General features: G+C 38.4%; 2 protein-coding genes across 4 annotated transcripts in view; both read left to right on the top strand.

Annotated features, from left to right (window-relative positions):
- The window catches only part of NDC1 (NDC1 transmembrane nucleoporin), a 44,699-nt gene extending 36,708 nt beyond the window's left edge, over positions 1 to 7,991 (top strand). For all 3 annotated transcript variants that reach the window (XM_032494321.1, XM_032494323.1, XM_032494322.1), the window contains exons 17-18: positions 3,687 to 3,847; positions 7,240 to 7,991. In XM_032494321.1, the coding sequence (XP_032350212.1) occupies positions 3,687 to 3,847; positions 7,240 to 7,303 (225 nt within the window). In that variant the 3' untranslated portion in view covers positions 7,304 to 7,991. The remainder of the gene's footprint in view (positions 1 to 3,686; positions 3,848 to 7,239) is intronic.
- On the top strand, positions 6,060 to 6,443 carry LOC102518999 (40S ribosomal protein S27). Its single transcript, XM_006180141.3, has one exon. It carries the CDS (start codon positions 6,109 to 6,111, stop codon positions 6,361 to 6,363), a length of 255 nt encoding a protein of 84 aa, XP_006180203.1. The 5' UTR covers positions 6,060 to 6,108; the 3' UTR covers positions 6,364 to 6,443.
- Positions 7,992 to 24,792: the final 16,801 nt, after the last annotated feature.

Here is a 24,792-nt window from a genome sequence, read left to right as displayed (position 1 = left end):
TTGATGAAATTCCAAATCCATTATTGATTAAAAGAAGAAAAAAATTCCTAATATTATAGGAATAGACATGTTCTTAGCTTGTTGAGGATGAATGATTGAAAGCTCTCAGTGATCATCACAGTTAACAGTGAAGCACTAATGACTTACCATTACAGTTGGGAATCAGCCGGGAGGACTGCTACTGAGGGACAAGGAAGAGAAATGAGAATAAATAATGAAGAGGAAAGATCAAATTATCTGCACACCTAGAACATTTCAAGAGTCATTCAGATTTTTAAAAGTTTCTACCGATGATGGTAAATGAAAGAAAATTGCCAATATGTTAAATAATTATTCAGGTAAATCAGAAGATGAATGTAAAGAGATAGCACTCTAGACAAGCTCTGTCTTATAGGAATATAATGCAATCTACATATGTAACTTCACATTTTCTAGTAGTTATATTAAAAAAATACAGGTGAGGTTAACTAATAATATACTTTGTCCAACTCTGTTTAAAGAAGTACGATTTTATCATATAATTGATACAAAATTACTAACGAGATATTTTATATTTTTTATGCTATGTCTTCAAAATCTGATGTGTATTTTTCATTATTATAGCATATCTCAATTAGACCTGCCACATTTCAAGTGCTCAATAGCTACATATGTCTTATACCACATTGCATACTGCAGCTCTAGACTTTAATGATGATGGTGAAATTGATCATGTAAGAGGGATTTCAAATGATAGTATTCTAAATATATTTCCTCAAACTCAGGAACTGACGACAGAACAATTCTTTTAAACTATTTTTTTAATTGAAGTATAGTCAGTTTACAATGTTATGTCAATATATGGTGTACAGCATGTTTCAGTCATACATATATATATTCCTTTTCATATTCTTTTTCAGTATAGGTTACTATAAGATATTGAATATAGTTCCCTGTGCTATACAGTAGAAACTTGTTGTTTATCTTATATATAGTAGTTAGCATCTGCAAATCTCGAACTCCCAATTTATCACTTCCCACCCCCTTTACTCCCCGGTAACTATAGGTGTGTTTTTTATGTCTGTGAGTCTGCAGAACAATGTATTTTTTAAGGAGAAAAAGGAAGTACGTGTGATATTCTCAACTAGTAAGTCATTCAAGAGGAACCACTTTGTCCCACAATATTTTATAATAAGAACCTAAATCATCCCATTTTGCTAAAAGTAGACATGACAGTATTCCTTCATCTTCTGTGATATTTGCGCACCAAAATTTTCTTTATTCAGATCATAAGTGGATACATGTTGAAGGTATACAAAAGTGTATTCAGAGGTGATTGGAAGGAAACAGATGATGTTAAGATGAAAAAAAGTCACATACAGTAAAATATTTTATATTTGATTGATCGTTTCAATTTGTCTTTATAAAACTAACAATGAAAATGTTTTGCACAATTATGGTTCAAAGAAAATGGCTGAACTCTTCAACAAAATTATGAGCTGTCAAAAGTTTTAAAAAATACTATATTTTAATGGTGCAAATGCAAGAAAAAGAGCCAGAAGTAATGCTAAGCTAGAACCTTTTGGAGGTATATTTTCATAATGTGAAATCGATAATACAGAATGGGTATATTCCAGGTTTATTCATGAAAGCTATTAAGCAGCTTGTTGCATTCAAAAGATACGGCCTGTTTCAGATGTATGTGTCTTAAAAACCTGGAAATATGTTTTATAATCTTACTTAAATTTCCATGAAGTTATACATTATCCTGTCATTCTTATTTCTGTAAATTTTTTGTAAAAAGACTTTAAACTATCAGAAAGGTCCATTGGACCCAGGTATAAATGATGATGACTATTTTTCCTGGTGTACTAAGGGTTAATCAGAAGGTTTGCAAGAAAATTGCAAAGGAAGTAACTTTCCCATTATGATTCAGTGTTATTTCATGTTGTTTAAGTATGTCACTGAATACCACTTCTATACTGACTAAAATTATCTCAAGTATATATCCCAGTCTTGGAAAACACTCTTATAAGTTACTGTTGAAAGAATAAATGATTGGACTTGAAGTTATCCTGGCAGACTGAACACACGCATCATATCTTGTTCCTGCCCCAAACTCTGCTAAACTATAGTAAAAGAACTTTTAAAAAGACATAAATCCATAAATAGGAGAGGAGACAACAGCAACAAAGTTTTCAAAGCTGGAGAGCAGATGGCTGTTGATAACTAACTTAGCAGATTCCAGGGGCAGATGTGAAGTTGGTAGTGAGGCAAGCACCAAGTACCCCTGGAACCAAGAGTGTAGGGACGTCTGGCCAAAGAGCTGTCTGAAAATCAGGTAGAGGCCTAGATTCTCCTCGGTGGTGTTTCTCCCTCATTCCAGTGAAAGTCACAATTTATCCTCTAGAGAGGGTAAAACACCTGGCCTCTGGACTGGGAGAGTCCACAGCTGTGGGTACTCTGCTAAAAGCAAAGGGAGCTGCTCGATTAGCTTTGTTCCCCACTTGGCTCCCCTGAGCACTGGGGACCAGGCCCTCCAGACAGGGTACTGGAAGACTGCTGTCTGGGAACCCTCACCAAACCAAATTGCTGAGGTGAGCACTCGCCCCAAAATATCCACATAGAACACCTATTGTGAAGCCTGTTGTCAGTAACCTCCACCTGTGTACTCAGAGCAGTTGTCGGTAATCTCCAGTTATGTACTCAGAGGTTTTGGTCAACTCTTTAGGAGGTCTCACTCTCAGTCATGAGCTAAGGATCACTAGATTTGGGGGGAAAGTCTCTAATACAGAAGATAGAGACCAAAAGAAGCTAAGAGGGAAAAAGTAGCTTGGAAGAAACTATAAAACAAAAACCCCAAAACATAGTAAAAATTATTGAAATCCTCAGAAATAAGAGAGGGTATTACATCCTTGAAACAAAAATAGGATGCTGAAATGAAAAGGATCCCTCAAATTATGTAAGAGAGTACCTGAAATTAAAAATATGGTAGAAATCATTATAACTACAGTCTTAAGTACTTTTGGTGGTTACATCCATAACTAAATAGTAGACTTATACTTATTTCTTGTCACTTTAGACATTATCTTGCTGTAGATTAACACACTTACACTTCTCAGTCTTCTCCCTTCTCTTAATATAGTTCTATCATTTAAAAATTATTTTATCTTTGGCCTTTAAAAGTTATGCTTAAATCTCTTATACTATCAAGTATAAATAAAATCAGTTCCACTTGTGAATTCCCTCTCCCCACCTATTCTTGCTCATAGATACTTTATCATCTAGAATTGTAAAGGCAGGTAAGTTAGTTTGGTAAATTATTTATGTTAAGTATAAACTTTTGGTCTTTTTTGGAGCTGAGATTTACAACATAGGTATTCTTACCTGTCATACATCATAAGCAGGGTAGAATATCTGTGTTTCACTCCCCAACTTTGCATATTCGGGGCTGTTGAAGTGCGACTCTTTTAGAGGACAGACCTGGACTTTTCCCTGGAAACTGCTGAAGTGGCAGCACCTCTTCTGCACTGGTTTTCAAACCGTTTTGACTATGATCCAAAACAAATATTTTATTGTGTGTCTGTGTATGTATATATCTCTGTCTGTCTGTCCATCCATCTGAAATTAAATCTCCTTAATTCTTTGGACTAAGTTGGCTTTCTTGATAGTCTGAACTAACATCTTTTCTTTCTTTCTTGATGTAGGCAGTTGACAAGTACTTCAAACTTCCTCATGCTTCCAGTAAACCACCTCGGATTTCAGGAAGCCTAGTGGACACTTCTTATAAAACGTTGAGATTTGCCTTTAGAGCATCACTAAAAACTGCCATCTATAGAATAACTACTACGTTTGGTGAACATCTGAAGTAAGTTTACTTGTTTTTGTTTCATGGTAATCCACTCTCAGGAGTTCCCCTGAGAGATAGGTTTGAGAATTGTAAAGGCTTACATGTTGAAAGTATTCTTTGGGGACTTTCGTGATTTCTACTGGGAATTAACAGCTTGGATTTAGATTTAATATTCACATTTTAAAATTAAGCCTATCATAAAAGTTTGAGGCCTTCTTTTAAATGGATTTTAAAAAGGGTAGAAAATTATAAAGGCAGCAAATGTAATTATATATATATTTTTAAAATACTAAAACATCCTTCAGACAGAAAAAAGGCAAAATGAATACCTCCCCAGAAAAGCATATTAAAAATAATTCTGTTATTACATCTTGGCCAGTAAACTAAGACAGGGTGAGTAGAGTATTCCGTAAATGAATCCTTGGTGCTTTGTGAATCATGCTGGAAAAACAGTGACAGATCACAACACCTTCAGAAATGGAACCAGAAAGAAAACCACAAATGCCAAACCTGTTTATATTTAGTATCATTGATGTTTACTGCTTTCTTCTTATGAAATTATCTAGCAAGGCATGGTAAGGGAGACTAGTTTTACTAACTAAATAATGTTTATCATAATTATGAATGAACTTTAAAAGATATAAGAGATTGCTCTGCTTTTTCTGTATGCTATCAATAAATAGTTTAGAATTTAGTCATGCCACCTGCTTTTAGAAACAGTAGTGTATTTCCTTTTACTTACATAAGGCAAATACTTAAGGCATTCATACATATATATATACATACATACATGCATACGGCAGCAGCAGTAGAAGCAAGTTTCTGTGGAACACTTTGGTTCTGTGTGGAATACAAAAGAGTTGTGGATAATCCTCTGTCCTTAGGAAGTTTATTCACATGTTTAAAAACAAACAAAAAAATCTATTGAGTGCCTTCTAAATCTGCACCCTCCAATATGATAATTACGTAAGGCTGTTTAAATTTAAAGTTAAATGAAGTTAAAAATCCAGCTTGTCAGTTACACTGGCCACATTTCAAGTCATCAGTAACTGCATATGACTAGTGACTGCCATATTGGACAGCTTAGGTAAAAACATTTCCATCGTTGTAGAAAGTTCTGTTGGGCAGTGCTGTTCTGGACAATACACTCAGCACTGTATATATAGTTTTTTCATTTACCTCTCTCAAAGAGCTTATGAGTTGTGGAAATTATCATAATTGTACAGACATGGAAAAAGAGGTTAAGAACTTGCCTAATAGCGCAGTCTAGTCAGTGTTAGAACATGGACCTAAAATCAGGTCTTTCTTGCTCTTAGAATCCCACCACCTTCTCTCAGCACCACTGAGCACGAGCACAGGCAGGCGTAGAGCACCAAAGGGAAAAAAAAAATCTACCTTCTTACCCTGTACAGCACTAGACTGCTTCTAAGATGTAAACTACCATGTAGGGTACTCTCAGAAAACACTCAATAAATTTAAATACTGAGATAGATATGATGTATGTTAATTGTACAGCAAAAATAGGGAGAAAGGGGAAAAACTAATTTTTGTTTTAGATAAGAAAGATAAATAATTTAAAAAATTATGAGAATGAAACTCTGCCTTAGTTTCTTTTGTCTAAGAGCCATGTTTTATATATGTACCAAAGCTGATCAGGTCATTAGAGACTATTTTGTACAAATGTAGGAGAGAATGGTAGCATAGAAATGTTGGATTTGGAATAACAACATTTGGATTTATGTCTGGTCACACCATTGACTATCTGTAGTTGTGGGCAATTTATGTAATGATTTAAGTAACTTGCCCTAAATTATGCAGGTAGTAAGTTGCAGAACCAGAATTTAGACTTAGCTCCACCTCTGAAAACCAGGTATAAATGAAGTAAAACTCTTGAGGCATGAAAATTAACACAGCCCAGTTGCTCATTGGAAACACTCATTTAATACCTGTTTACTCTTAATTCAGGCAACTTTGATATACTGGTTTTTCCAGCCTATAATGGATTAAAATTTGAGGGGAAGACTGCTATTAGAGCCAGGAGGACTAACAATAGTAAGAGATGGTACAGGGCCTGCTAGCAGAGGGCAGAGTCACTAGAAATGCTGCAGACTTGGCATTTGAGAGAGTTCAGAGCTATTTAGTTACAGGTGACAGCCTCCCTGGTACCTAAAGTGAATCAGAACAGTGAAGTACACTTGAGGTGGTTCAGTTAGAGACAGCTACCTGGTTTAAGAAAGCAGAGATACCCTTTCCGGCGGTGACGACCTCCCCACGAGAACATGCCTCTCGCAAAGGATCTACTTCATCGCTCTCCAGAAGAGGAGAAGAGGAAACACAAGAAGAAGCGCCTGGTGCAGAGCCCCAACTCCTATTTCATGGATGTGAAATGCCCAGGATGCTATAAAATCACCACCATCTTTAGCCATGCACAAACAGTAGTTTTGTGTGTTGGTTGCTCTACTGTCCTCTGCCAGCCTACAGGAGGAAAAGCAAGGCTTACAGAAGGATGCTCCTTCAGACAGAAGCAGCACTAAAAGAACCCTGAATCAAGATGAATGGGAAACCGTCCCAATAAACACATTTTGGATAAAAAAAAAAAAAAAAAAGAAAGAAAGCAGAGATAGGTTTGCATAAGGCATTTGAGGATGATTTGTAGCAAAATTATTATAGTAAGACTCTTGACACTTTTCAAAGTGATGACCTTCAGTCACCTGGAATTTTATGATTCAGTAAGTTGATATATTGCTTTCAACAACTGAAAAACGAGAATCTTTCATTGTATTGAATTTTTGCTGAAAAGTTTAAAAGGGAATTTTATACTAGTTTCAGTACACATTTGCCCTAGTTTTATTGAGGTGCTGTGTTTTTGTGGGGGCAAGGATGGGAGAGAACTGTTTCCCCATCCAAGATGTAGCTTACGTTCAAAGGGAAAGTAAGCCTACTCCAGCAAGCGGCTACCTTTGAAAATGGTTAGTGGGGTCTATTGTGTTTTAACCAAACATTTTAGTTTAAAGGGTTTTATATAAAAGGCAATTCAAATACTCCACAACTCAAAGATAATGTTGGATCTGGTTTAAATAAAGTAATAAAATCCAGAAAATCTACTGCAAGGCCGGGAACTCTGCACAGCAGGTTCCGTAGCAGAGCAGGTTAAAATCAATGCCTTCACTTGTCAGTCTTAATTTGCTTTGGTCTTTTAGAAGGTAGAGGCATGCTATTACTGAAGGCAAGCCGCCCTCCTCGTTAGATTAAGGAGGGTTTTCATCCAGCTTTTTTTCAGAAGTACTAAATAAGTGAAGATTTCTATTCGTTTTTAATTGTTTTGAAAAATATTGACTCTGTGTTCTGTGGTTCACTTAATATGCTTAATGTAAAATAAAGCTTATGCTTTGAATTTATGTTTCATTTAGTGCTGTGCAAGCATCTGCAGAACATCAGAAAAGACTTCAACAGTTCTTGGAGTTCAAAGAATAGTTAAGTAATATAAACTGTGTTCATTACACTGCTGATACAACTACAGATGGGACAGTAAATGTTCAGCATTCTTGGATCAGAAGAAAATGGATTAATTAGATGCTTCCTTTGTCGTGGTGGTTGCTTTGAAAATTATACTTTAATGGGAGAAATCATGGAAAGAAATTCTCAACAGAATAACTGGAAACTGCTTTTTCTGTACCGATTGCTTTTTGTGTGTGTGGTATAATAAAATATTCGATTTTACAGAAGTATCTATGGCACTAGAAATGTTTGTAGCTTATATAGCTTAATAATAATAACTAGAAAATGTATAAAATTTACTTTTGGGAGGAGTAGAGCCAGTTCAGAAGGTAAAATAGTTTAACTTGATCCAGTCTTCCTTCCTAATTGTTCTGAGAGTTTAGCTCTCTGTAAACTCAAAATACATAAACTTTTTTGGAGTAGGTTCTGTTTACTGAAGGATAAAAAGGGTAACAGTGGGGGAAAAGTCACAAAAAATATTGTATAAAGGACATATTTTGTTAATCTGTTAGGTTGTGTTTTTGTTTCCAGGAACAAATTAAATTTGCATGATTGTCCAAAAAAAAAACTCAATTTACAGATGCTAACTCTGTATAAAAGAATGTGGAAAAATTCAGTTCTTAAGTTACAAATTAAACATTCACATTTGGTTTTTGAAAGACAATTGACTGACCTCTATGAATTTATTTTGTATCATGCTAGTAAACAATAAGTATATGGGTATTTCCCCAACTAGTTTTGCTTTCTTTTTCTGGAACAAAACTAAATGTTTCAAATGAGAGAAGTTTTCCGAGAGAAACCAGGAAACTTTCCCTTTGTTCCCCACCCTCATCTTCATTAGATCAGGTTGTTTTGTAAAGCTGATTTGGCCTCACAGAGGGTGCAACCCATGCCATGTTAACTGGCTAGTTGAAACATATTAGGAAGATCTTTACAGCCAGAAGCGACTTAGTCATCAACTAGCAAGTGAAACCGAAACGTCAGAGGGATTACTGTCCTTAGAAGTAGGTTGTATGTCCCCAAAGTAAGTGAGGTAATTTTATAATTTATTAGATCAACTTCTTTGGAGATGAAAGATTGGAAATCTTAATGGTAGATATTCACTGGACTAGCTTTGGACTGAAATGCTCCCTAGTAATTCTTTTTCTATTGCATTTTCCCTCCAGTGTCCCCCAAGTTTTTCTTTAAAGTCAGCGCAGTAGTTATTGTCTGTGATTCTTTAATGTGGTATATATGTCTACCATTTGTCTGATTACTTGATGTATTATATCTTGATTTATTTGTTGCCCCTTCAACCAGTACATGCCAAATCATAAATGAATCCTGCTGGCCTTCAAAGTGTCTTTATGAGGCATTTCCCTGGTCAAGTGCTTAGAGTATCTAGGCTGTTGCCTTTTTTTGTTGGGTATTTTTTTTTCCCCTTTGGTCTGAAGTGGAGTTGATCTCTCTTTTGAATGTAAACATTGAAATTCGAATGTGGAAGTTACTTACAGATAACAAGAAAATTATGCTAGGTTGACTGAGAACTGTTGAGTTTCATGTTTTAAAGCCATTGAGCTTTTTATAATTCCATGCTCTGTGCTGCCCATGGCTGAGGCATTTGGGGGGAAAAGGACTCTTAACCTTATGCTTCCATTAAAGAATTGTGGTATTTAACCCATTGGATTCCTGAGGCTGACAGTGGGATGAATCCTTTAAACTGTGACTTACTTGGATAAAACATCTGGCTAAGTTTAGGTTTTTGTCATTTCCCATATACTTTGGTCAAACACATTTGAGGAGCAATGTGAAAATTTCTAAGGTGTTCATCCCTATTTTTTCTCAAGAGACTGTGCTGGATACACACTTCACACAATGTCTGCCTGGTGCAAATTTGGAAACTGCCTCCCCAAATCTGGATTGTATTTAGTAGATAAGGAAGTCAGTTGTGTGTTGTTAATCTCCACACCATCTGTTGGGAGTAGGGCATGGCTCAATCACCTGCTATTAAAGAGAGCCCTTTCGCCTTTGTACAAGGAGGAGGCTCTTAGGAAGGCCAGCAGGAGGAGACAAGCATTTCCTTTAATGAGGTCACACCCTGCCTGTGAACCCATTGGCCTGAAAACTAGAGAATGTTCTTTAAAAGCTGTTTTCTGACTGTCAGTACAAAACACGATTGTATCAGCTCTTGTAAAATGTTTTCTTGACCCTCACAGAAGGTATAAATCCACATAACTTCATTCCTGGAGAACTGGCTGAGGTGGGAAGCCCCATAAAAAGACTGGCAGGACCCCCAAGCAGGGCCACTACTCTCATGCTGGCACCATCCGGTTCCCTGGCCCAGAGGCTCTATCTCACTTTTTGCCTCTGAAATGGCTTACTTACCCCTAAAATTCTATTGGTTCCCTGAGCTCACTTCTGATTGGTTATTTCCTTCACTCCTGACTGGTCCACTTCCCTAACTTCTGATTGGTCTGTTTGTAGTACTTCATTTGCATGGAGCTCACTCCTGATAGGTTATTTCTCTCACTCCTGATTGGTCCATTCCCCTTACTCCTGATTGGTTATTTCTCTCACTCCTGATTGGTCTAGTTCTACAAAGCTTGTTCCTGGTTGGTCAATTTCTGTTATACTTTATTTGCATATGACGTTGCAAAGTGTAAAACTGGCAGCCTATAAAGGCCTGTGTAAACCTACAGACAGGGTCCAGAGCTTAGAGTGTTAACTCCTCTGGGCCTGCTGGCGTAATAAACCTGAGTTCTCCAACTCTCCCCGTGCTGCTTGATCTCTCGCCCGGATCCAGGCTGCTGTCACCACTGAGCTGTAACACATTTTTCTGCAACATTTCAAACTGTTCTAGAGTACAAACAAACAAACAAACAAACTTGTGTAGTTGAACAGACATGGATAAGCAACAATTTGTTATTTTGCTGGATTTATTCCTTGGTAATTGTATGTCTTCCTGTAAATATGGTAATCTGTGTATATTCTTTTGTGTATCACTGACACTGAATTGGGTAGAAAAATAAATTGACAGGTTTTTCAAATGAAACTACTGAAATATGTATATCTGTGGGGTCAGTTACTTAGTATCTGGTATGTGTGTGTGTGTTTCCTTAGTCACTTCGATTATCTCAGAGTTGTTGCTTATAGAACCTGAAAAGGTTTAATTTTTTGAGAAATCAGCTTTTGCCCCTAACTGGACTAATCTAGTGGGTGATCTGTGTTTAATGGTAACTCTAAGGAGTCTGAATTCTAAAAGTCTCTTTGTTGTCCTGCCTATCTTTCTTCCAAAATTAAGCAAAGGATGCAGGTGGTAAGAGCTTTTTTTCTTGCCAGAATAGCATTTCTAATGAATCATATTCCCCCAAACTAACAGTTATGTCTGTCAGCTTTACTTAAATTAGTCTAAACTTCACCTCAAGATAATTGAGGTACTATACTAAGTAAGGCCCTCAGCTTCCTCTTTTGCTCTCCCAGTTCAGTCATCTTTCTTTACAACCAAATAGTTTTAAAGCCAAGATGACTTTAATTTGTCAGTTAATAATCCAGCTATTTCTTAACAAGCTGCTGACCACCATTTAAAAATAAGTAAAATTGTTATTTTTTGGAGGGGGTAGGAAGAGGGCTAGGTAAGCACATACCCCTTTAAGAATTCTCAGTCATGGCCCTGAGCAGCCTTGGCAGTTGCTGTGGTGCTGTGCATGTTGATGGAGAGCTAGCTAATCATTCAGAAATATTCACTGAATATCTGTTATGGCCAGCTGTTAGAGACAAATTGACCATGAACAAGACAGCCCTTGCCCTCCAGGAGTCTATCATCTAACGCAGTGGCGTTTGAAACTTGGACTCAGAAACACCAGACTCACAGAGAGTGCTTGTTAGAGGTGCGGAGTCTGGGTTCCCCTTTGGTGCAGATTCCGCTTCAGGCGGTCTGGACTGGTTCCCAAGAGATGTAGTTTGTAACAAATTCCAAGCAGTGTTCTGAGAAATCACACTGTGAGAATGGCTTATCCTACATCAGGAGTTACCAAATTTAACACGCATCAGAATCACTTAGAAAACTTGTTGAAGCACAGATTACTGGGCCTCACATCCAGAGTTTCGGATTCCGTAAGTCTGGGATGGGGCCCACGAGTCTGTATTTCTAACAAATGTCCAGACAGTATGAGTGCTGCTCATCAGGAGACCACACTTTGGGAACCACGGGTCTAGTGGATTTTCTCATAAGTGGTGTTCTCTCAGATGAGTGCCTGAAGCATATGAACTACGACTTGCTGTGAGGTAGAGTTCTTCCATCTGATTCATCTGTTGGGAAGCTTGAAGAGTACGGCTAGATCCCATAGGTAGTGTTGGAATGCTGAGAAATATTCAGGTGTTCGTACGCTTACCTTGAAATTGCAGCAGGGGTTTGACATGTGTTGCTCTCTCACACCATTATGTGCTCGTGTCCATTTTGTTCCCCTTTGCCTGAATTTCTGTCTTGGTAAACTTCCTATTTTTCGCGATGAGCTTTAGCTTTCCCACATACCCCCAGATGGATTTCATTGTGTTTTTTCAGTGCTCTGTCATTCTTTTTTGGACTGTATCACGTTGAAGTGTAACTTAACTGATTACAAATCTGTCCCCTTGTAGATTATGCTCCCTCTCCTTCCAGGATTCCAGTTACACTTTCTCCATGTATCACCTGTGTCTTAATCTGTCTTACCTAATTTAGTATTTTTGACTTTCCATGCTTTATTCTGGATAGTTTCTTCTGACCTATCTTACAAGTCATTTTCTTCAATACTTTCTGTGTTGAATCAGTTAAACTTATCTCTTACACTAACAATAGCTTCCCAATATATAAGTGAAAATTAGCAGTCCTTTTTAAGGTTACTTTAGTTTTCATCTTTAGTGGAACTTCTATAATTCTGAAATCCAAAGGTTTTTTTAATTGGAAAGTTTGGTAACAAAATATGTTTGGCAGCTAAACCTGACCTTATCTGATATTAGCTATTTGTAGACCTAATGTATTCCACATAGTATGACTGTGTTTACATTCAGTGTAGTATGTTTGATTATGAGGTGCTGTCCCAGACCCTAGGGGAGCGTTATGTAACATACATCATTATTACCTTTCTAAAAATCTGAAAAATTCTTTATTCTGAAATATCTAGCCTCAGGAGTTTAAGACAAGGTGTGGTAGACCGTTGTAGACCTGTTTTTGTAAAATTCTGATTCATCCATTTACTCATTCAGCATTTACTCACTACCTGCTGTATACCAGGCCCGTGATAGGCACTGGTGGTACAAAATCATAGACCTTGCCCTCAGAAGAGCTCACTGCCTTGTGTGAGAGAAGTAAGTGGAGGTAACCCTTGCTTGCAAAGACCTTTTCTCTACTAATGTACGAAACTGGTGTGTCTTGCTGTTTGGCTGTTGATGAGCATCTTTTCCATTCCTAGCCTGCCTGACGTGCAGCATCTCCTTAGGCGTCCTGATTCCAGCCCCTTTTGTCACTTGCATTATTTTGCAGGAGCCGTGTAGCCCAACCTTGTCTTCAGTTCCTCATGTTCTCTCTGCACACAAGTCTTACCAGATGCTGTTGAGTGTGCCTTGCAAGTGATCCTGATGGTAAGAAAGTTCTGGAAGAACCGGGGGATGTCTGTGGCAGAGAAACATTGGAAGATGACCTCTAAATCACAGGCTTTTATTTGACAGTCTTTTGAAGATAGTTGACTTGTGATTGACTTACCCTTTTTAATCTCTCAATTTATTAGTAACAATGGTCTTCAAAGAATCTGAAACACTAGTTCCTCCTAACTGTATTATGTTTCTTAGTGGCAAAGACACAGTTTTCACTTCTACTTAGCTTAAGCATAAGGAGAGGAGTTGACTCCTAAGAGCATAGGAATCTCAATGAGCACAAGTATAGATTTGCTTCTGGGCCCCATGAAGAACCTGGAAAGCTCTCAGGGTTTCTAAATGGTTCTTCTCTGCTTTGTGCCTCAAAGCTTTATTCTCTCCCACCTAGTGGCTTTCTACCACTCTCTCTGTCTGCCCTCTAGCTCCTGAATTTACACATAATATAGACTGACCAGTTATGTTTTTTTTATTTGTTTTTTGTTTTGTTTTGTTTTTGTTTCTGTTTTTGAGTAGAGGTACTGGGGATTGAACCCAGGGCCTTGTGCATGCTAAGCATGCACTCTGCCACTGAGCTATCACCCTCCCCCAACCAGCTGTTCCTGAATGCCAACCAAATTCCCATTAGAAAGAAATTAGCCTAAGTGGATCAAGTGTTCAAAGGTCTAATTAGGCTTCAAGGACAGGGTCATGCAATGCCAGCCTGGTTTCTGAGAACTCACCTTTGTTGGTCAGGATAGAGTGGCAGGTAGGGGCAGGCTCCAGAGCCTCCCAACACAGGGGACAGAATTCAGGGTTCAGGGCCTGGAAAGAGGGGCTGGTAAGTACCCTTGCTTTGGGTTGGAACCCCAAAGAGACCCTTAGAAGAAGGGTGAAGAGGAAGTAGATTGCACTCTAATTGAGTTAGAATCCTCATTAAATTTAGTTGCAGTAATCTGTGTTTGCTAGTGTTTCTAGGTCCTTGGAGAAGCTATCATAAATCCTCCCTAGGAAAACAACAACCTGGCCCTCAGTTATTTCTACAAACAAGTTTGTAAATACAATGTCTGCACACAATTAAAAATAACCAGTCACAGGAAGAGACAAGACAACATGAATGAGAATAACAAAAGAAACAGAATAACTAAAATTAAGAGGTCACTGGATGGGTTTACCTGCAGATTAGATGTAACTGAAAAAAATGACTTACAAGGTAGATTAGAAGAAATTATCCACGATAAAGCATGGAAAATAAAAAAAAAATTAAAATATAGAAGACAGATTAAGACAGAGGTGGTATAATGAGAAAGTTTGTCAATGTAATTGGAATCCTGGAATGGAGAGGTGATGGAACAGAAACAATTCTGAAGATTTAACTGCAAAGAACTTTCTAAAATTGATAAATAGCAAACCACATATGGAGAAAGCTCTATGAACCCTGAACAGGTAAATAAAAAGAATGTACACTGAGGTACATCATAGTAAAAGTACTAAAGACCGAAGACAAATTGTTCAAAGTAACCAGGAGAGAAAAATAGACCACATTCAAATGAGTTAGACATTAGCTAATATTTCAACAAAAACAATGGAAGGAATGGAATGGAAGTTTTAAAGTGCTTTAAGAAATTTACTAACCTGGGGGGAGGGGCATATAGCCCAGTGGTAGAGCACATATTAGCATGCATGAGGCCCTGGGTTCAATCCCCAGTACCTCCATTAACAAAAAAAGAAAAAAGAAAGAAAGAAATTCACTAACCTAGAATTCCATATCCAGCATTAATCTAAAAAAATGGTGGGAAAATTCAAAACATTTTCAGACAAAAGCTGAGAAATTTCATGAACAAGTTACACTACAAGGAACTTAGTTTATAAAAGTAGTGTTTTCTAGGAGAAGAAAGAAGGATAGTCAGAGAAGCAGAAAGAAATTAAGAACAACGAAAAAGGTAAATATGACTATTGACTTACGATACAATGTCTGATGGGGTTTTAAATATATAGAAAATTAAAGTACACACAAAATGGCAAAGAAATCAGCATCTGAGACTTTAAGGTCTTTACATTGGGAATAGAGTAAAAGTGCCAACGGTAAACTCTGATATATTAAAAATGTGCATTGTAACACAAGGATAACCTCTAAAAGAATGTGAAAGTTTCAAGCTAAGACAGGGAAAGAATGGAATAACAAAAAATAACAGAAAATAGGTAAGAGGGAAAAAGAAATCTGGAATAAGCAGGACGAAGAAGATGCACACAGTAAGGTGTAGATTTAAACCCAAAGTATCTGCAGTTACATATACATGAACTAAATGTTCCAATCAAAAACCAAAGATCATTAAACAAAAAGACAAAGTTGAACTATTTGCTGTCAACAAGAGCCACTTCTAAAACAAGGACAGAAATGTTGAAAGTAAAAGAAAAGGAAAGACAAATATGCAAACACTAAAAGAAAGCGGGTATACTTGTATTAATTTCTGACAACGTATAAGGCAAAAAGCCTTACTAAGATGAAGAAGGGCCCTTCAAAATAATAAAAGATTCAATGCATGAGAAAGGTAACAGTTCTAAATGTTAATGCAGCTAATAACATGATCTCAAAGCATGTTAAAACAATATGGGCAAAAGATTAACAGGCACTTCAAAAAGGAGGATATTCAAATGGCTTATAAGAGAAAGTAGGTATTCAGTGCCATTAGTTATTAGGGAAATACAAATTTAAACTGTACTGAGATACCAATACACACCCATCGGAAAGGTTAAAAAGACTAACAACGACAGGTGTTGATGGGGATGTGGAGCAACTAAAACTCCTAGTTGCTGGAAGGAGTGAACAAACGGGCACTGTCTAAACTCTAAACATGCCAAACTTGGGCCCTGTCAGTTCCATGAATTGTTACATGCCCAAGAGAAATGAGTGCATGTGCTCACCGAAGTCATGTTTACAAGGATATTTATAGCAGAATTTTTCACAATAGCTCCAAGTTGGAGACAATTCAAATGTCTGTTGATAGTAGAATGGATAAATTGTGCTATACTTTTGCAGTGCAGTTTTACATGGAAATCAAAAGAATGGACTACTGCTATGTGTAACAGCATGAATGAAGCTCAAAGACATCATATTAAGAAAAATGAGCCAGACACAAAGGAATATGTACTGTATGATTGCATTTTTATGCCTTTCAAGAACAGGTAAAACTGTGTTATCACCCTCGGTCAGAATAATAATGGAGAGAGGAGTAGCATATTGACTTAGGGCAGAGGAAAGCCTGAGGTGCTGGGAGTGTTCTGTGTCTTGACTTTGATTATGTGGGCACATACATGTTAAAACTTCATTGAACTGTGTATGTAAGATGTATGTACTTTATGTATGTTATACCTTAATAAAAAATACACAAAACAGGAACTGACAACCTCTTATAAGGAGAAACAGATAAATCCACAATTATCGCAAGAGTCTTTACACACCTCTCTCAGTAATCGATAGAATGAGTAGATTTTAGTAATCAGTAAGGATGTAGAATATTTGAATGACACAATCAGCAAACGACCTGATGGGCACAAGGAACACTGCACCTGACAAGTGAACAGGCATTCTCTTCAAGGTCACAGTGAACATTTACAAATCTGGCCATATGTTGATCCATAAAGCAAGTTTCAACAAATATCAAGGGATTCAAATGATTCAGAGTATATTTGTAAGGCAATTAAGATAGAGATCAATTAAAAATGATAATGAGACTATTCCATATGTTTGGAAATTAAGAAATATACTTCAAAATTGCCCCCAGAAAATTATGGGTGATTAGAAAATTAGAAAAATGATTTAAAGGAGTGAAAGCGCTTGTTGAAACTTGTGAGACATAGCTAATGCCATGAGTAGAGGGAAATTTATACCCTTAAATGTATATATTAGGAAAGAAGAAAGGCAGGACATCAGCGGGCTGAGCAGCATCTCAAAAAGCTAGAAAGTGAATTTAATCACTTTTGTCTTTACTACTTCTATACCTTTCAAAGCACATGTCATAATATATTATAATTAACCAACTTACTTGGTCTCACTGGAAATGGTGATCTGTGAGTTCTTTAGGTTCAAGGATCAGGTCTTACTATTTATATTCCCCAATGCCTGTTAAAGGAACTTGCACATGGTTGATAATTGTTTTAACTGAATTCAGTTCATCATCAGTGCTTTAGGGTGTTTAGAAACCTAGGGTCTCAGACTCAAGAGCTTACCAAAGCCAGACAAGGCATGTGATGAGTAAGGCTACCAGGATGGGGAACACAGCAAGCCGGAGAGCATGTGCCCCATCTAAAGGAATGGCTGCTGCTTGGCCCTGGTTGATTGTTGCTATGGGAGAATGCTTGCCTGGTATGTCTAGATTTCCCCATTTGTTTTCAAGAAGGCAGAGATTCAGATTTTGCTGTGAAATCTCCATTTAGAAAAAGTGTTCGAAACTCATTCATTAAAAAAAGATAGAGTAAGTGCCAAATCAAACCACATAGCCCTATGGCTGCCAGTTTGCAACCTCTGTTTTATTTCATACCTTAAGAGTTGGGAATGTGTTTCATGTCTAAATATCCCAGCCAGTCTCGGGCAGCCTCTTCCATCAGGCATGTTTCTGCCTGCAGAAAAGGGTCGTGACTGCTTCCTAATTGGATTTCTGGGTCATATCTGTAAGAGGTTTGCAGGATTTTTTAAAGCTTTCTTTGTAGCTGGCTGTTCACCCCAGCTGAATCAGACATGTGTTCCCAAAGATTTTTTTTTTCCTTTTGTTGTAATATTCTTAATGATGCATTCTGACTTTTTCACTCTGTTTTCTACACATTTGTCACCACTTCTGCTTTTGGATCTTCATGCTGGAAAATCTGAGGCTTACATGGAAGATTGATTTTTAATGCCCCTTGCGTTGTTTTTCGGCTGTAACATTTGCATGCAATTATGACATTTTAAAAATAGGAGACCACGAGGTTTGAAAAAAAAAAAGAATCTTCTGGGTGGATGAGCAAGTGGAAAGGCCAGCCTTTAATTTTGTTAACATCCCAATTACATCGTGGTAACCCTTGTGACGATTTCTGTCCCTTGTAATGCAACACCTGGTTTTTGTTGCAGGGACAGGGAGAGACCAAGCCTGGCTGACTCAACTCTTGCTCAATCGTGAGAGTTGGTTGGAAAGCTCATGTTTTCCAATGGCCAGCAGAGGTCACTATTTCAAAGTTGTTAGAGGAAAAATTGTCTATGGTCCACACCACTTATCTCTTGTTTGAGGAAAATTTTATTCTTACAGTGCTGGTGGGAGATTTCTGTTCATACTTTTCTATATTTTCCAAATGTTCTAAAAAAATTATATGTTTTATTTAAAAGTGCTGATGGCTTGAGTGGGCTTCTGGAGATAGTTGCTTATGGAGGATGACATTTATTGAACACTTACTAGGAGCTGGACCCTGTGCTCCACACTCTGTACTCTATTATCTTTAATAGCCAAAGATCTTCCAGGTGGTTGTGAAGTTTTCCTCGGTTTTCCAGAAGAGAAGCCTGAGGCCAGGAGAAGTGCGAGGGTTAGCCCAGGGACAGATAGGATTCAGATGCAGAGAGAGCTGCTTTCAAAGCCAGGGTCTTAATTTTCTTGGGACCTGTCTTTTTTTTTTTTTTTTTTTCTTTTTTTTAACAAAAAGGAATATTTTAGCAGGTTGAAGTACCAGTCATCAAGAATGTATGCGAGGAATTTGTATTTTTGAGGCCAAACCTTAGAAAGAGCTTGCTGTTTTTCCTTTGCAAATTTCAGCCCATTATTTTCTTGAAGAAGCTAGACTTGCCTTTTTGGTCTTCTTTGAAGATTGAACTATGATGTTCTGTCAGGCTTTGTTCCTTCTTCACATGAAAACAAATAATAGTAATACAATGTCTCCAAAAATGTCTCAGTGTTAAGACCTATTTAGTGCATAGTTTACTAAAAAGATTTCTTATTTCAGTTTATAAGTCCAATGGAAAGCTTCCTAACTTTGACAAGAAATGAGCTGTTTGTGAATGAAAAGATAAATCTGTTTTTGTGGGCTTTTATTTATTCATGTTTTAAGACATTAATACACCATCAGGATTTTCCATAAAGCTAGAGAGTTATGAGAGGACAGCTGTGTTCATCAGCAGATAATGAGGGGTCAGTTTGACCCCCCCCCCCCCCCCGTTCTCACTGAAGAGGTCATATGAGAACAGTGAGAAAAGACTTTGTATCTTCTGGGCTGCTATAAAAGGACATTTGGTTCTGGAGTCAGTCTTACAAATTGGCCTGGCGTACTGCTGTCCATCATTCTTATTTCAATTTTTTAAATGTTTTGTGGATGCTGTTAACTATAATAATAGTTATTATTAGAACAGAAAACCATATTACCCTTATAGATCGTCTTAATAAACTAGTAAGATGGAACTGGCTTATTTTTGTTGCCAGCAAGGATTTAACAAGTTTTCCCAGGGATAGCAAGTTGCTCAGAGTAGCAAAACTCAAGGGTGGGAGGTGGGGGGAGGGGGGAGATAGACAGTGAACATAAACAAACGTCATGTGGTGGGAGTTCGCTGGAGAACAAGTAGATAGGAGATAGTGGGGTGGGATTCTGTTTTAGATAGGGTGACCAGGGAAAGCCTTCCTGATAAAGTGATGTTTGGCCAGAAGCCTGAATGAGGTAAGAGAGATAATACGTGGATATCTGGGGGAAGAGTTCCAAAAAGCAGTGGACCTGCAGACCAGAGCACGCCTGATAAGTTCAAGGGATAGTGACGGGGACAGGGTGGTGGGGTTCAGCGGGTGAGGGGAAGAGTGGTAGGTGAGGTCCAAGATGTGGGAGGGGACCAGATCCTGTCAGGCCTGGTCGGCTACAACAAGGACTTTGCTCTGACTCTGAGTCAGGAGCAGCCGCTGGGAAGTTCTGAGCAAAGGAGTTACATGGGCCCAATGACGTTAAAAAAATTAAATCTGGCTCTTCTTTGGAAGCTGACTGGGGAGAAGGGGTGGCAAATAAGAATGAAAGCAAGGAGACTAGTTAGGAAGCTGATGCTGTAAACCAGGTGAAAAAGGATACAGTTGACTCTTGAGCAATGCAGGTTCAAGCAATGCAAAGTACAGGTCCACTAACGTGCAGGCTTTTTTCACTGACTGTGCGACAGTGCTATACAGTCAGTGGTCGGTTGAATCTGTGGCTGACTGTTAAGTACTATGCGGATTTCCCTACAGAGGGTCAGCCCCTCTGAGCCCTGTGTTGTTCAAGGGTCAATTGTAGTAACTGTGGCCAGATGACAGCAGTGAGAGCAATGAGAAAAAGACAGGTCTGGGTTTATTACAAAGAAAGAGTTGATGAGAATTGCTGGTGGAATGGTTGTGGGGTACGAAACAAAATAAGTCACTCATATTGTCCCCAAGGTTTTTGGCCTGAGCAGTTGGTAGACCGAAATTGCCATTTACTGAGATGGGAGAGGAATGGGTTTTCTAGTGGGGCAAGTAAGATGGGTTAGTTAAGTTTGGCTGCATATAACTGAAAAACTCAAAGTAGTGGTAGCTTAAGTAACATAGAAATGTATTCTTTTATTTTTTCACATAAAAGAAGATCCAGAAAGAGGCTGTCTCAGAGTGAATTCCTGAGGTTATCAGGGCTTTAGGCTCATTCTAGTTCTCTACTTAGGTGTCCCCAAGGTGTTCTCCTCATCCTCATGGTCCCACATGGCTGCTAGAACTACAGCCATTATATCTGCATTCCAGGCAACAGGAGGGAAAAAGAGGAGGGAGAATGGTATATCCCCTCCCTTTTAAGGAGACTTCCTAAAAGTCCACACAGTTACCCTTGCATCTCATTGGCTGAAGCATAGTCACATGACCACATCTGGCTACGAGGGAGTCTGGGAAAGGTCCTTTAGAGGTTGTGTGTAACCCCTAAATAAAATTGGGGTTCTGTTACTGGGGCTCTGAATTAATAGTAAAGTAGGCTGCCAGCAGTCTCTTCTCTAGAGTTGCAAGTTTGATTTTGGAAGAAATGAAGTCTAGTCTTATCTCTGGGACTATCTAACTGTGTGCCTTTGAGCCAAGATTTCATCACCAAACCTCTCTTTCAACTGCAAAATAGAAGAATTGGACTGAATGTTTTTTGAGTTCCCTTCTAACTGTAACATTGCATGAGTGAGTTCATCACATAGTAAGGTAAGTATAGTTTTCATAAAAGAGATAAAAAGCCTTAGAAGAAAAGATTATACAAGATGTCTATCAAATGTCTCAAAATTGATTTTTGTATTTGAAAGATTCACTTAAAACCTATTCATGAATATAGTTCCATTCTTCTATTTCTCAGAATGCTTTCTGTTTATAGATATAGATGATTTTAATACTGACTCAAAAATAAGCATGTGAGTTACATAATACTAGTGTGTACTGGATGAACTTGATACTTATTTGAATAAATGAAAGAATTTAATTAATAAAAATGTGAATAATCAACTATCTCATTCCTTACTCCATATATACATTGCTGTAGCCTCATTTGCCAACTTTTTGACCTATTCAAACAATTTAGTACATGTGTTCAAATCCACACACTACTGATTATCTCTCATACACATGGAAAGTGTGTGCCTGCTAGGGCCTGCAATTTATTGTTGGGAATACAGTAAGTACACAGACAGGTATGTCATAAGACAGAAAGCAAGTACTCTAAGAGGGGCTTTGTGTGTTGGTGTTTGGTTGGGAGAAGCAGGTTATGTGGAGAAGGGACTATTTGAGGTGAGCCTTCTAGATCTGGATGGGTCCAAGTGAAAGTGGTCAGGCACAAAGGCATTCTGGATGAACAGAAAAGAAAGGTCAGGTGACAGAGAACGTTCCGGTTCAGCTGGAGATGAGGTAACAGTGGCACGGTGGAAAGATCATGGTATTTAGGATCAAGCAGACCTAGGGCTGAACCATGAATCTGCCACTTGCTAGCTGAGACCTCGGGCAAGTCACTTAATTTATTTAGGTCTCAACTTCCTCATCTGTGATAAGAGCCAATACTGCTCTCTTCGTAGGTCATCATCTGAGTTGAAAACATGTTTGTAGTGTCATCTGCAGTAATTTATTTAAAAAAAGCTGCCACAGGGCATTCTACACTGTGCTTCCATAAATAACAGGCCCCTTCTCCTAAATGGATAACCCATATTGTCCCTCATAAGTTTTCAAACTGTCGATTCTTATTGTCCTCATTAGCAGCGTTTGATGTGCATTTTAAGTCTGACTCTGTTTTCCCTGCAAATACAGTGATGTGCTAAAAACCAACTAAAGTTTTTATGGAAATGTATTTGCATAGTAATGAGAGTGAAGAAGACGTATAACTTAGCAGTCTGTTAATTGTGACATCTTTGCTTCCAGAAACCACCATTAAGGATGAAGAATGCCTTGGGCCACCCAGCGGAAAGTTCCAAACTCTAAAACTGCTATTTTTCCAGACACGCAGCCTCTCCTTTCTCTTCACTCCCTTCACTCGATCACCATGCTTGTCAAGTTTACTTTCTCAATGAAGCTGCATTCCAGCCACCTCTCCCCATCTCTGCCAACTCCTGGCACCAGAGCCAGGGCTCCTCAGCATCTCTCTTTGGGGTTTATCCTGACTATTTTTCCAGCATCCACACTCGCTCCTTTCTTAATGCATTTTCCGCACAACAGCTAGAATGATATTTTCAGAACAGGTCTGATCATGTCAGTCTCCAACCCAAAGTTCTTCATTGATTTTGGATCCAGCCCTTTCCCTTTCCCAGTCTCATCTGGTGCCTTCCCTTCCCTCACTCTGGGCTCCAACCACGCTGCCCTTCTTTTGCTGCCTGGAAGGAATCTTGGTTCTCAACTCTATGACCAGTAACTTCTTATCCTCTTAGATTCTAGTTTAATCATCACCTCCTTAGGGAAGACTTCCTTGATCCTGCAGATTCTGTCAAGCCCCCTTCCCTCCTCCCCACTTCACATCCTCTCCTAGCATTTCTATGAGCATTTATTTCTCCTTTCAGGCCTTATCCTTGTTTGTAAGCATGCATTTGTTTGTACAGTTAGTTGAGTACTTGTTGTCCTTCACCAGCAGGAAGCTCCCTGAACCTCTGGCACTAGGACACTGCCTGAGACATGGTAGGTACTCAATCAATATTGTTGGACGAGGACAGAGATTGGGATACAAACCTTGGTGCTTCCTCTTTGCACTCTTAGCCATTGTCTTCTGACCTCTCTGAATGAGTTTCTGGAGCACCTGCACATCTTTAATAACTCCTTCATTAACTTATGCATTTATTCAACCATCATTCACTGAGTGTGCAGGGACAGCAGGTGCTGGGCTTGGTACTAGGGCTACAGAGGCAAATAAAACAATTCTTACCTCCAAAGAGCCAGGGGCACTCAGAAGGCTTTAAACTGGGAGAACAACTTGGTTGGGTCAGTGATTTAGAAAGACCACTCTGGTTGCAGGGAGGAGGATGGACTGGAGGGACTAGGATGGAGGCAGGGAGACCCAGGTGAGAAGCTGGTCCATGGTTCACGCTAGAGATGATGAGGCTGGCAAGGGCCACAGCTTTGGAGATGGAGAGAAAGTACACTTACAGAAGGTGCATGGTGGGTAGGAGTCACGGGCCTCGGAGTCTGTGGATGGAGAGAGAGAAGGGACTCTAGGTTAACCCGTAGGGTCCCCTCTTGGTGGTGCCATCATTCATGTAAGAGAAAACATAGGATAAGGAGTAGAGAAAGGAGAGGGAGACGGGGAGGAAACGAGTTTAGTAGAACTTGGCTTCCCAAGCCGTTTAACAGTTTCTATTTCTAAAGAGTGTCTGATGAAACTGAAGCTTCATTCAGAAGAGACTACTTTTAGGAGTAATCAACTTGACTCTTTGTTTTAAATTTACATGCAGTAAATTCACAGTGTACAGATCTACAAATTTTGACAAAAGCACAGAGTTGTGTAAACATCTCCACAATAAGATACAGAACAGTTTTCTCACTGACCCTTCCTCTCCCAAATTTCCTCATTCCTTTGCAGTCAGATTTTTCAGGAGCTCTCCATCCTTAACTCCTGGCAACCACTGATCTGTTCTCTATAGTTTTGCCATTTCCAGAATGTCACATAAATAGAATCATACAGTCTGTAGTATTTTGAGTCTGGCTTCTTTTACTTAGTGTAACGCATTTGAGATTCATCCATGTTGTTACGTACATCAATACCTGTCCATGAAGATTTTAACAGCTTTATTTGTAATCCTCAAAAATGGGAAACCAAATGTCTCCCAGTTGCAGAAATGATAAACTGTGGGAAATCCCCTGGAATGGAATAATATGACAATAATACTACCCGCAATGTATGAGTGTTCCAGTTGCTCCATACCCTTGCCAGCATTTGATATTGTTAGCTTTTTGTCTTGTTTTTAAATTTTAACCATTCTAAAGGTGTGTAGTGGTATCTCAACATGCTTATACTTTGCATTCCATAACGATGAGCATTTTTTCATGTGCTTACTTTCTATCTGCGTATTTTCTTTGGTGAAATATTTGTTCAAATCTTTTCCCCATTTAGAATGTTTGATTGTTTTCTTTCTATTAAGTTGTAAGAGGTCTTTATATATTCAGAATACAAGTCATTTGTTGGCTAAATGATTTGCAAGTATTTTCTCCCAGTCTCTGGCTTGTCTTTTCATTCTCTTCATAGCCAGAATCTTTTGCAGAGCAAAAATTTTTTATGTTTGATAAAGTCCCACTTAAAAATTTTTATTTTATGGATTGTGCTTTTGACATCATTGTCTAATTACTTTTTTTACCTAACCTAGATCACAAAGATTTTCTGTGTGTTTTCTTTTAGAAGTTGTAGCTTTGCATTTTGGTCCATTTGGAGCATAGGGTGTGAAGTAC

This window comes from Camelus ferus, chromosome 13 (assembly GCF_009834535.1).
Source record: "Camelus ferus isolate YT-003-E chromosome 13, BCGSAC_Cfer_1.0, whole genome shotgun sequence".
In the NCBI taxonomy this organism is placed as follows: Eukaryota; Metazoa; Chordata; class Mammalia; order Artiodactyla; family Camelidae; genus Camelus; species Camelus ferus.
Note: the sequence above shows the minus strand (reverse complement) of the source record. Positions and strands in the feature narration are given on the sequence as shown.

What these genes read in the sequence shown, in the direction of transcription:
- LOC102518999 (XM_006180141.3), top strand. Translation starts at nt 6,109, where the DNA reads ATGCCTCTCGCAAAGGATCTACTTCATCGCTCTCCAGAAGAGGAGAAG.